Source organism: Plutella xylostella, chromosome 27 (assembly GCF_932276165.1).
Source record: "Plutella xylostella chromosome 27, ilPluXylo3.1, whole genome shotgun sequence".
NCBI classification, from domain to species: Eukaryota; Metazoa; Arthropoda; class Insecta; order Lepidoptera; family Plutellidae; genus Plutella; species Plutella xylostella.
Window position 1 is genome coordinate 2,576,529 of NC_064007.1, and position 14,045 is coordinate 2,590,573.

The window sequence follows — 14,045 nt, forward strand, 5'->3', positions numbered from 1 at the left end:
GTGCCTCTCATTGTGAGGAAACGTTCGTTTCTTTTTTTTTCTTCCATGTGTGATTTCTTCTGTATAATATAAAGTTTATTGTATTGATACGAAATACGTGTTTCCTTTAAAAAAAACCCCATCACATATTTGGCCCACGATTATAATGCTCATGCTCATCCATTTATCTCTTTCATAGGTTTCCGACAGAAAAAAAAAAATATCAAGAAAATGGATAGACATTACCGGTCGCACAAATTGGGAACCAAGGAAACATACAAAAATTGTGTTCGGCACATTTTGAAGAGGATTGTTTCGATTGGACGAAGACAATGAATTATACAATCCACTCAGTTTGTGTATATTAAATAATTATATTGAAATCAAATAAGTATGAGTAAAGTTTTTTTTCTTATATCGTCGGTTGACAGGAAAAACTCACTAAGGCTGATTTTTCAATATTCAGATAAATGTTATCTGGGTAATACAAACATTGAGAAACATTGAGACGCAACAGCATCAAAATTATTTCCCAGCAAAACTTTTGTCTGGCTATTGAAAAATTAGCCTTTAGTGTCTTTTTCCTATCAACCGACGATATACTCAAGTTTTGTTTTTGTTATTATGATAAGTTAAATTTCCCCATATTTAGGTTTTATTTTTTTGTCGGCAACATCTATGGTTTGAGTGAGAAAGAGAATAGTGCACACGGCGATTGCGAATCTATTTGTAGTTGATCTGAGATACTTATAGTATACCTAAATTATTTGTATTGTCTTCTGTCAAGTTAGGGCACAGTAAATAATCATGTGTGTTAGTATAGACTTAAATTAATAAGATATGTAAGTAATATTTATGTGAAGAGGATTGTAGTGTATGTACACTATAGGGTATGCCTATGATTGTGTAAGACGAACATGTGTGGGTAGGAGGCGGCGCTTATTCATTCGATAATAAAGAGTCTAACAACTAAGACCTGTCTTTATATTTCATTTTCCTCAACTCACCTACAATACAGTATGCCGGCAGCGGCTGCGGCCACGACGGCACGACGATGCCGACTCCAGCTATTCATATAAAGCTTACTTATACCAAAACCTTTCTGCAATAGCAGCGCACTACTATCGACACTATCGATTTCTCAATCTAATGCATAAAGTTTAATATTCTTTGCCCACAATCCCCAACTCACCTACAATACAATATGCCCGCAGCGGCCGCAGCTAACACGACTATGGGCACTATCGACAGCACCATGGTGCCGACGCCGCCTCGCGACGACGCTCGGCCGTCGGGCGGCATCGCCTCGGAGTAGGGGGTGCACGCTTCACTTGATATCTCCTGTTATCACCACTAGCGAACTGCCAGTACGACTATGGGCACTATCGACAACACGACCGCGAATGCGTCTATAAGTCTTTATCCACAAAGCTACCAATCTACATGTAATACCAGCTCGACAATCAAAACTATCGCTAAAGATTCTGCATTTCTTCATTTGCATAAGGTCCAAATAGATAGATAGATAAGTTATTTATTTACCTAACACAACACATACACGGGTTACACAGCAAGATTTCTAACATTAAGTTTAAGATTACATAAACACTAACATTAATATAAGACAGACAGATAGATGAGCAACATGTGTATTTATCATGTTAGAAAAGGGTTCTGTATCAGCACAATACTATGATTTTAATCAAATAATCACAGCGCTGGTATTCTGCCAGGACCAATTTACCTTTTTCACACTACCCAACTCACCTACAATACAATATCCCAGCGGCTGCAGCAGCCAGCACGACTATGGGTACTATCGAGAGCACCACGGTGCCGACGCCGCCTCGCGACGACGCTCGGCCGTCGGGCGGCATCGCCTCGGAGTAGGGGGTGCAGGCTTCACTTGATATCTCCTGTTATCACCACTAGCGAACTGCCAGTACGACTATGGGCACTATCGACATCACCACCGCGTCTATACCGTCTTTATCCACAAAGCTATCAATTTACATGTAATATCAGCACGACAATCAAAACTATCGCTAAAGATTTTGCATTTCTTAATTTGCATAAGGTCCAAAATCCCCTGCCCTCACTCCCCAACTCACCTACAATACAATATGCCCGCAGCGGTAGCAGCCAGCACGACTATGGGCACTATCGACAGGACCACGGTGCCGACGCCGCCTCGCGACGACGCTCGGCCGTCGGGCGGCATCGCCTCGGAGTAAGGGGTGCACGCTTCACTTGATATCTCCTGTGGGAAAAGCAAGTAATAGTTCAATATTAGTAATATGGTAATCGTGAGAGATTTTAAGTATGGATGTCATTGGATGTATGTTTGTTTTTCACGTCTTTCACAGGAATACTGGAGGTGCAATTATTTTTATGAAGTTTTCCATGTTGTAAGCGATTAACTTATTGGCAACCTGTTAAGGGGTAGTGAAGCCTACAAAGGAAAAGCTTTATTAATAGAGATATGTAGGAGCATTTCACACACGGCTATACGGCCCCATGTTAACAGACAAGGCAGAGCTATATCGTATAAACTGTGTAAAAGAGCTCAGTGTGAAAAAATTACTAATAAAATAACACATCAAAAAGACACAAGTGTGAAATATGTAACAATAAAACAACTGCATACCGCTGGCGTAGACTCGGATCCATTGACGAGGTACTTCGGCCGCACCACGGAGAGAGTGGCCGCCGTTATCTTCACCTCGTAGCTTGTCATGTTGCCTAGTTCAGCGTCCTGGAAGAATTAAAATAGATTTAAATTACTTTGAGTTCTATAGTTGGTCGGTGGTGGTCTAAATTGTTGATTACTGACAGAAGAGAAATGGGAAAACAGTAGGAGCAAGTTCAAATTATTGAACGAACTGCATACGTAGCACGCGCCAAGGCGCGCGCGATAAGATGTGATAAAGTGTTCGCTCTTACTCGACGCGTGACTTTTAATGTGTTCTTTCAAGTATGTATGCAGTTTCGATAGCTTATCACAGCTACAACTTTGAAAGCACGCTATGCGACTGTAGGTACATGTCAAAAGTTTGTAAGCCATATTCGGCCTGTAGAGAAAAAAAATGTTAGAGTTTGCTCAGAAATAGCACATTATCCATACACACCACACTGATAGTAGTCTCGATATCATCTCTATTCGTGGGCAGCCGCAGCCGCGTCCGGGGCTGCAGCTCCGGAATCTTCCTCAGCGTCACGACATACTCGTCCAGGGTGTTGTCACACTCATTCACACATTTCACATCAATACTCACGAAACCACCCAGACACGTATACAGGCAGGGTGTTACAAAAAGGGTATACTAAGCCGAAACCTACATGTGCAGCATGTTATAAGCCCGAAAATGAAATCAGAATTTCAAAAATCGCTAATTTCTCGGTAGTTTAATACCGCTTTGAGAAAATTCGATGCGACCTATACCTACTTGTACAAATAATAAATTTATATGTCATATTAGGCCTAAAGAGGACAATTACATAAACAGCACATTAGCATCGAAGGATTCAATAAGATCGCTTAATAAAATCGTTCATAAACTCACCACACTGATAGTAGTCTCGATATCATCTCTGTTCGTGGGCAGCCGCAGCCGCGTCCGGGGCTGCAGCTCCGGGATCTTCCTCAGTGTCACCACATATTCGTCCAGGGTATTGTCGAACACCATCGGCTGGCGCCACTGCAGGTACAGGATGCCTGGAAGATGGATGAAGGGAAAGTGTTAGTGGCGCCAGTGTGACAAAAGTTTTTCATGGCGTTTACTCACATCGCACAGCCTCAAGAGCGAGCGCGACGGAGAACTTTTGTCACGTCTAAGCAAGCCCTTAAAAAGCATTGCCGGTTAAAAACTTTTACCTATAGGTACGTTGCACACTTAAAACTATTGAAAAAACAAACAAGTTTAACGGGTGAAAAAACACATTGATAAGGCGTTTGACAGCGTTTAGTTTTCCGGTAAGGGCACTAAAATCTGTCCATCGACAATAAAACCAACACTCACCATTCCCCTGATCGCACGTAAAATTCAGCACAATCGGCGACGACGGAGCCCTCACATCGGTCAGCACATACAGGGGCTCCGACTGCGGGCCCAGCCGCTCCAGCAGGTCTGAGGACTTGACGCCTTCGAGGGAGAAGTTGTAGAACGCGCGCACCCATATCTTGTACGGGGTGAACGATTCTGCGGGAGAATTGAGATGATTAGTGAGGGTAAAGAGTTGGAGGTGAGAAAAGTGGGTGCAGCGCCATCTGTAATTTGTTTAGGGAACTATGGTAAAAAATGGGAATGAGAAAACTAGGTGCAGCGCCATCTTTTGTGTGTTTAGGGAACTATAGATCAATTTTTTTAGCCAAGGAGTACAATGAGTACTGGAATTGTTGTACTGCGTTTCTATTGGTTCCAGTAAATTATTACTGCCTAACTGCCTAAGAATCTCACTCTTTCAAAATAGGAAATGTGCCAGAGACATTGTTAAAAAAAATCCATATATCTACGGTTTGTTTTTAGAAACTAGATGGCGTTGTTTAGTATTTCAAATTAAACTTACTCAAGTTCTTCAACCGAAAGCCGACGACTTTGGCCAGTCTCCCAGCGGTGTTGAGCAACGTCAGATTCTTGGCTCCTTTCGGGTAATCCTCCATGCCAAGGTCACTGGGGAATACGTTCATACTCTTCACGTCATCTGATGTCTGCACCCCATCGATTTTAGCTGCGTCCGTCCTTGGATGACCTTGCTCGTAGTATAAAACATAGGCCACTTGGGTCACGCCTTTGTGGGGTATTGAAGGGGTTGATTTCTTCATCATCACTTTGGGCATTTCGAAGGCCTGGTGCGTCTCCGAACCCTCCACCTTTTCAGCCTCACCGGTCACCTCTTGCCGTCTCTTTCTGTGTCTATGTCCGTATCTCAGATCCCGTCGAGATCTGTACGAGTCATTCAGAATATCCGACGGATACTCGTCAGTTATTTTCTTATTATCGTTTAGATACCAGTCGCGTAGAGACGACTGATATTCCATTTCCTTGTCCAACTCCCTATCCGCCATCATATTAGGAGATTTAGCGGGTTCGAGGACGTCGTTGATTGGTTGGTCCGCCTGAGCGGTGTTGTCATTGGTCGCCGGCGGGTCGGGGGCGGGCTGGTCGTTGGCTGTGATTGGTGGCTTCGGCTCCGGGACTACGCGCGGCACGTGCAGGGTGAAGGTGGTGGGAGGGGCCCATGATAGGTGGATCTCGTCTGACGTCACACGATTCGCTGTCAGGTTTTGCGGCGAGGACGGAACTGCAATAGAAGAATGTTATTTATAGGTTTTCTGGATCATTAAAATAGAACTGTATGTCTATCTGAAGTGTAGGACGAAACAGTATTCATGAGATGACTATACCATTTAAAAGATTATTAACACATTTTATACATAATTTGCAGCTCCTATAATTGGCACATGTATGAGTTTTCTTCATCATAATATGTTATATGAAATATATTATGGAAGGCTACATAATCCTTACCTTATGCTTCATGTTACCTATACATCTACACTAGTGACTAAGAGCGACATTTAAAATAAATTAATACACCAAGTGCAGGTAAATTGAGGTCAGGTATGATTGTATGAGGTCGTCAGTAATAAACACACATAATGTCTAAGACACCTATGTATGTATTGTATACTCATGTAAAATAATAAATAAATTTATAGTTTTCATCAAAATATAAGTATTTATAAATTACTATTTATTGCGTATTGGCTTATTTGGTGTGTATTCAACAATGTAAATATCAAAGTAAAAAAGACATAGATTATTATAATAATATCTTTCTTTGATTACCAGTGAATAATTGGTAATATTTTTTGCTCTTTTCATGAATAAATTGGGTAAGTAAAGTTAAGTTAGTTGATCTTCTAAATTTTGTTATAAACGCTGGTGTTTTAGCTTTGGGTCATGGGTGACCATAGGAAAGGCTGATAAAACAAAAGCTTTTATAAACCAAAACAATAATTAAAATAGTTGTAATAATGTAATATAGGTTAAACGGCGATACAGTTCATTTTTGAAACAATGAGAGGAAATTAAACAATCAATGGCGATTTTTAACAATGGCAGTTAGATTGCCAAATAACTTGCATTGATACTACAAAGTAGGTAATATGAATAACTTGTAAGAAAACCTGATAATCAGAGAATCATGAGATATTACTCACGTTTCATGAAATGCCAATGCTAGAAAAACTATAATCAGCCTGCCTTGGAACCTGCCTTCTATTACCTAGGACCTAGGGAGTAACATCTCAATGGTAAAAGTGGATGCAGCAATGCTCCTTTGCCTACCTTTCAAGGGAGTACATATAGGGCGTGACTGTTTCTTTTCTGTTCTATGCGAGAACATAACACACACACGCACTCACGCCTTGTACTAATGTACTCCCTTGCGGAGTAGGCAGAGGTGCATTGCTGCACCCACTTTTCGCCAGAGTGTATGTTACTCCCAATGTAATAGGGGGCGGGCCTATTGCCACTTTACGGGCATATGATATGTGATAACACAACAGTAGGTACTATTGAGGAAATCTATACTTAACTGATTTAAAAACAATATCCCACCCGTGTGCCACTCGTAGTGTGAGCGTGTGTGTGCGTGTGGTTTGCGGGCATTCTAAAGCTTTAAGGTGAAAATAGGCGGCGAACGACATAAGGTTGCAGCTCACAACGCATCGCGATGTGCTAGCTATTGGCGACATGTCAAAACCGCCGCCAATTTTCACCTTAAGTTTCTCCACTCCACAGGTCGATTGTGCTCTAGTAGGTATGACTTGACCCTACAAGTGATGAAAACAAGAACCGTCCATGTGGGCTCAGTGACGTGCTAAGGTCAAATCCATTACGGTAATGGAGCGAATTGCCTGATGATTCAGCGTTGAGACGCCCTATTGCGCCCACCAGTGGACCACAGGGATGGCAACTGATAAGAAATTTTTTAATGTTATTTTGGCATATTAAAATGAGCTTTGAGCCTGCCTCCGTTGCATGGGTCCGTTATCGACATAGATAAACGTCACTATACTGTCATATGCCATAAATACGGCGCTGTGATTGGTGGAACGCGAGAGTTTGTTATTAGGGAGTCTGTGGGTTCAAATTTTGGCATTAGCAATACATTCTTTGTAATTATTGAATTTAAGTAAAATTTTATCATACATGCACTTACAGGGAGCTTGTAACTCTAGTAAATCGACAGTATATACAGGCCATAGTAAGTTCAATCATTATATGTAGATCTATTATACCTACTAGAGTGCAAGTTTAGATTTTTTATGATGAAAACATTAAACATTGCTTATTCTTACATTAAATTCAGCACCGAACACCAGCACCGAAAAGATAAAACAGTAACTTACTACAGTTTCAAAATAACACAAGAGGAATAGGGCGCCACTGATCCCCACAATACAGGTCACTCGAGGTGTTTACCAATGACCATTACATACTACTTTATAGCAATTGGATTAGATTGATTTGAAGAAAAGTTTTGGAATTAAAAATATTGCACTTACCAAACTTTGCATTTTATGCAGAATTGATGTTTTACACATTTTTTCAATTTATTGTTAATTTGTTTAAGAAAGAAATTAGAATAGATTTTTTTCATATGCAATTAAGGCATTTATGGAACATTAGGATTAAAAAAAAAACATAGATAGACAGGAAATTAAACATAGCAATCAGAAAAATCTAAATTGCAAAGAATCACTCATGATAGGGTGGCACAATATGTATAATAGGCAGGTACCAATTAGCATGTATTTAAACGAAACTAACAAAATTAAAGTTATACAATAAGGGATCTTATGAAACAAGCCAGACTATTGTAGCTTAGTAATTGCAAGGAAGTGTTAATGAAAACCAATTATGTATGTATGGCTAACATTAATTTTACCTCTACTTTAACTGCCAGTTTCTATAACTCTATCTATCCATAACTGGCAGTTATTTTTATATGATTTTGGCATAATCAAAAGTAACAATCTGACAAATTCGTAAGAAAGTAACTACCAGTTATGGAAGATAGAGTTATAGAAACTGGCAGTAAATGGTTACAATACATCATGTGAACTACATGTACAAGTAATAATAATATGTACACATGTTAGGCAAGACATGTAATAGTGGTTAGTGTGGTTATAATGTTACAGTTTTTCAGTAAAAATACTTGAATGGATACAAATTAAATAAAAACTTCCTAATACTTAATGAGTTAAAACAAATTTTCCATTTCAATAATAAAAAAAATTCTTGCTTTTTAAAAAATAAGCATATTTTAAATTCATAGAGGAAAAACAGCAACAATATTGCTATTAAATAGCTAATTGATAAACTGTGAGATGTTAGTAATCTTACCATAACAATTATTATAAATATGCAAAAGTTTTTAAGTATATGGATGGATGTATGTTAACTCTTTCATGTAAAATCTACTGAATGGATTTGTATACAGGGTGTTAACTTGATTGCGTTGGAGCGGGAAATGGTAGATACAGCTGATGATACTGAACACGATAAGACATTAAAAAACGTATTTTATTTGCTTTAAGCTGACCAACATAAAACAGTTTTATTTAGTTCATTTTAAAATTTCATAGTCACCCTATTCATGTTTAGGTACGTTTGACAGAATGGCCATGAACTTGAAAGCCAAGGTCAAGGCCAAAAAAATCAAAGCCAAGGTCAATAAAAAAGTATGCGTGCATTAGTGATGTAACAAATATTCGCATTCGCATTCGCATTCGCGAATATTCGCATTATTTTGGATATTCGCATTCGCATTCGCATTCGCAAAATTTTGTGCGAATGTTTGCGAATACCAGTACTTATTAAAAAACTATTTGAAAATAATGGTAGATAGGTTAACAAAATCTAAATCCATTCGTATATAACTATAACCTTTTTATTACAAGTTACCCTGTTAATCACATTTCCAGTCTTACTTTATCATTTGGTATTATTTATTTACTTTGGGAAATGAAACTTTACATATTATAGTTAATAGTTTCATAAGACCTAAACATAATAAAAAAGCGTATTTTGACAGTATACAGGGTTATTTGCAAGTAGACCTGATCCTTTCAGGAGGAGATAGAGGAAGGCCTTTTTCAGTCGATTGAACCCTATATTGCATTATCCAATACTTAACCATTTCTAAAATATTTAATATTTAAGGTTTTTTTATTTTTTTCTCAAATTGTTATGCTGAACACCGAAAATAAAAAAAAAATAGCCATATTTCAATATTTTTTTAGTTGTTTTGCATAAAAAAGTGTAAAATAATCAAATGTGCATTAATTGACTTAAATTAGACATAATACTTACCTCAAAAGAGTTAAACATTTTTTTTAAATATTTACAACGTAAAAAAAAGTTTATTTTAAAAATAATATCATACGACGATTTTTTACGCACTTCAGCTTTAAAACATTATCAACTTATAAGCTTTCAAATAAGATATTTCAATATCAAATCGATTTAGGTATCACCAACATATGGCCAAAACAACCAGCACAGGCGGACAGAATTCAATAGGAAAACTAACAATATTAGCCCAATTTAAAGGTAAAAAGTGTGATTGTTTTCAGTCCTGTTGACTTTAGTATGGAAACCTCTATTGAGTTTTCTCCGATTTTTCTGGTTGTTTTGGCCATATCTTAGTGATACCTAAATCGTTTTGATATTGAAATATCTTATTTGAAAGCTTATAAGTTGACAATGTTTTTAAGCTGAAGTGCACAAAAAATTGTCGTATGACATTCTTTTTTAATTTAACTTATTTGTTTTTACGTTTTGAATATTTTTTTAAATGTTTAACTATTTTGAGGTATTGTGTCGTCTAATTTAAGTCAATTAATGCACATTTGATTTTTTTTATTGGTTAATTTTAGGTGTCACTTATTTATGCAAAACAACCAAAAAAGTTATTGAAATAGTTTTTTTTTATATTCAGTTTTAAGCTTAATTTTTTTGAAAAACATAAAAAACTTACATATTCAATATGTTAGAAATGGTTAAGTTTCGGACAATGCATTATAGGGTTCAATCGACTGAAAATGTCTTCCTCTATCACCTCTTGAAAGGATCAGGTCTACTTTACCAATAACCCTGAAATGTCAGAGCAAGACAGCCATAGATTTAAATATTTTAAATGTTTCGTGTAAGTCGTCCTCAGAAACCGCACACAGTCGCAATGTGTCGTAACAGTTACGGGGCTAACTAAAGTGTACTAAAAAAAAAACTGCGACAATTATTGGCTAGTCTGATTCGGAATGCGTCTAGAACGGAATGTACCTCGTCCAGTACTAGATACTAGATAGTCACCAAACCATGCAAATGGCCCCAAATTTTAACACAAACTGAATATTCGCATTCGCATTCGCATTCGCGAATGTCGATATCAGATATTCGCATTCGCATTCGCATTCGCGAATGTCCAAAAACACACATTCGTTACATCACTAGCGTGCATCAGCACCACACTTGGAGCCACATCGTCAAGGTACCTACCGAGATTTTGGGTACTCAAAGTACCCAATCCATTGTAGACATTTCATTTGACTCCATAAGTATCACTTTATTGATACACAATAATTATCTTTTATGAATACAGAACAGTTTCATTTTATGCTTCATAACATAGGTCACACGTATTCACAGCACAGCACAACATAAAACGAGATGAGGAACAAGGCTTGGTAATCAAAAGATAGAATTGTAGGTACCTTTTCCCTTTTAGGTAATAATTTTATTGGAAAAAATGATTGTAAACAAGTGAACAACAATGACTGACTGACAGACTAGATCCACAGAGAAGGTAATGACTATCATAAATACTCCATGGTTATGATACGCGAGATTGTTATTATTCTACTGGTATTCAAAGTGAGGCCATACTTATAATGAGGATTTCCGTACTATTCGTCATCAAAGACGTCTCAATCGCAAGTACACAACACAAATCGAGATGAGTGAGTGTAAGTAAACCAATTCGTCATTGAAGTAGACCCTGTTATCATCCTGTTATGCATTGTGGTCTTTTATCTTTAGCTGCGTACAGACCGGCCAAACGAACGCCAACGAACGGGTTTTGTTGACCTTCGTTGCTCAATCTGCCCCTGTATTATGTATGATAAATGTCCATCGGTGGGCGTTCGTTGGGCCGGTCTGTACGCATCTTTAGGTAATAAAAGAAAAATAAAACGTGGTGAGTATCAAGGGTGAATACTAAACGCTTACCTTATTCTGATTAAAAAGGTTTAATTATTGTTCTGAGCTCCTAGAAAGTCATAAATTATATTCTGTACGATCCTGAGGTACGATCTATGAAACTTTATGCACATCAGCTGTTTAATTGTTGATTAGTATGTCATTAATCACCATGAATAATTTCAATTTTATTTAATAATTGTTATTACCTACTGTGTAATTAATTACAATCATAGTTACATCAAATAAATTATGAAAAGTGAAGTTGATAACAAATTTACAGTGTGTGTTCTTTTGCAATCGAATGTCTCATTGGTTATGTGTTTGTGTAGGGTGACCATGTTTTTGATTAAGGTAAAACTTTCCACTTTACTTTAGACTTTAAACATAAATATTCGAGATTCTGATGTTTTTTTTCTTAGAAACGTGCTTGGTTAGACTAATACTAACCCCCATTTCCCGCTCAAACGCATTCTAGTTAACACCCTGTAGACAAACCTCACACGCTGAATCATATGGTTACTTTATACCCAACATTTCCAAGGGAAAACTTTTTTAGACAAGCTAATCCACTGCTCCTAAAGATTATTCTGGAGCACAAATGTAAAGTATGAATCATACTTTACATTTTGTTTTAAATTTATCTTCTTCTAGTGCCTCTCCACTACTGGAAAATAAATTAAATTTATAATAATATACATAATATGTATATATTTTTAACTTCCACTATTTCAAAATTCAAGATATTCATGAAATATGTATTTTACTTTTGTACTGTATCATATTTTATTATTGTATTACTGCTATTGCTTCACACCATTAAACCAAAAGAGACCAAAAACCTGATGAAAGTATGTTTAAAATGTAAAACTATTGTAATAGTAAATGATAACCATGTCCTTTTAGTAAATAGTAAATAAACCATTAAAGCTCCACTCAACAAAACTCACTAAAAGTCCATTAGTTGACTCTAAATGAGACACTGCTTTAAATTATGATAAAATACACTTAACATTAGCAGTGGTTGTTCCATAAAATGTATAGGTACTTTAAAACAAAATGGTTTTTATTTATCTCTACATAGGTATACAGCAGCCTACAAACTGTGAACTACTATAGCAAATCGTGCATAATTGCAAAAAGAAAATTAAGTAAATAAACAAATTAAAATTAAAGCATTGTTTATAAAATAAATCAATCACAACACAAACAAAGCATGGTGAGTGTTATCTGGAGTGCGATACGTTATAATATTATAGATAATATTGATAAGTAGAATCTAAATATATTTAGAAGAATCTGAAGGATCGTAGAGATTCGAAGAATAGCACGAAGATGGGCGTGTAGATAATCATGATTTTTCTCATAAAAACTCATGTTTAATGGGTTCCACTACATAAAGAAATACTAAATAACAACAAACTGTAATTTACTCACCGTAAATCTTCTTAATTTCGTTGTAAATAGCTGCATTATCACAATGAACGCACAAAATAAATATAACTAAAATGGCTCCTAACGTGCACTGAATATGCATTTTTATACTATTACGCACGACTCCAGCGTGCGCTGACGGCTTAAAAAGAAGTAATTAGCCACATTTTTACGAAATATTCGTTGAAAAACTGAATAAATTCGCTATAAAACTAAATTATACGCGTAAATTATCGGAAGCTTCCCTTTTCACATAAACTTTCGACTGTCAACTATCGTTTTTAATTTTCCATAGACAACAGTTTTTGTTGAGTTGCCATAACAAATAATTATTTAGCAGGAAGGCTTGTCAGCGGAAAATAAGATGGTGTGTCGTTGTTTTTGTACGGGTACGTTGTAGGTACTTGGTACTTTGAACTTTCACACCAAACAGTATACATTAGTGTTATAAATTTATTTGAGATGTATATATAATAGAGCGTCGGCAACGCCGATGAAGTAGACGCTCTTGAGTGAATTTCTATACCAAGAATGCTTTTTTCTTTGAAACCATAGAGTTACTGGGATGTATGTAATAGCATAAGTGGTTTTCTTTGAATAAATAATTATTCTATTCTATTCTAAAAACTTGAAACCTTATTCTTACGATCCTTAGAACATTAACGGCCTCGCTTCTTTCAGACCTCAGAACAAGTAAGTTTCATACGAAGTAAAAAATTTTTTGTCTATGACATAAGCATGGACAAAATAATGTTGCTATTGTTAAGCTTCCCATAGAATAAGGAGTCCAAGTGAGCATTTATTTCAATCAACCACCTCTCCTCCATATTTTTCGTCTAAAGCCCCATCCATACGCTTGCTGTTTGTCACAAACACGGCAAACAGCAAACAAAGTCACAAACACCAACCACAATCACCGAACACAAACAGCCATCCACATGCTCGGCGAACGCTCATAACATTCCGAACCGGCAAACACGGCGGACGACGAGCTATTACTTTCGGGTTGACATATTTTTATTATATAAATTAAAGCAAGAGAAAGAAAAAAGGAAAATAAGAAGAAAGCAAAGACGATGGTGGAATAATAATAATAATAATTAAAAAAAAACTGACTTCTTCTTTTTAATTATTATTTTATTTTATAGTTTTTAGTTTATTTGAAATAATTTTTAATCAAAAGTAAGATGCAAATGATACCAAAAAGTCCTACTAATCAATACGAATCATTCAAGCCTAAACACGAGGTAGTTGCTATATATACCGTTGAGGAGTTCCCTTAACTGCCTTCCGTTTCCATCATCAGATCAGCTCAAGGTCACCATCATATTTTTTTGTTACAAGAACTATATTTATGTTTTT

General features: G+C 36.6%; 1 protein-coding gene across 1 annotated transcript in view; it reads right to left on the reverse strand.

Moving 5' to 3' along the window:
- Positions 1–12,960, reverse strand: part of LOC105381284 — a 35,183-nt gene extending 22,223 nt beyond the window's left edge. Inside the window, exons 1-6 of the mRNA XM_048631094.1 lie at positions 12,687–12,960; positions 4,546–5,280; positions 3,999–4,178; positions 3,543–3,694; positions 2,627–2,734; positions 2,091–2,239 (exon numbers count right to left, since the gene is read on the reverse strand). Of these exons, the coding sequence (XP_048487051.1) occupies positions 2,091–2,239; positions 2,627–2,734; positions 3,543–3,694; positions 3,999–4,178; positions 4,546–5,280; positions 12,687–12,786 (1,424 nt within the window). The 5' untranslated portion in view covers positions 12,787–12,960. The remainder of the gene's footprint in view (positions 1–2,090; positions 2,240–2,626; positions 2,735–3,542; positions 3,695–3,998; positions 4,179–4,545; positions 5,281–12,686) is intronic.
- Between the last annotated feature and the right edge of the window lie 1,085 nt (positions 12,961–14,045).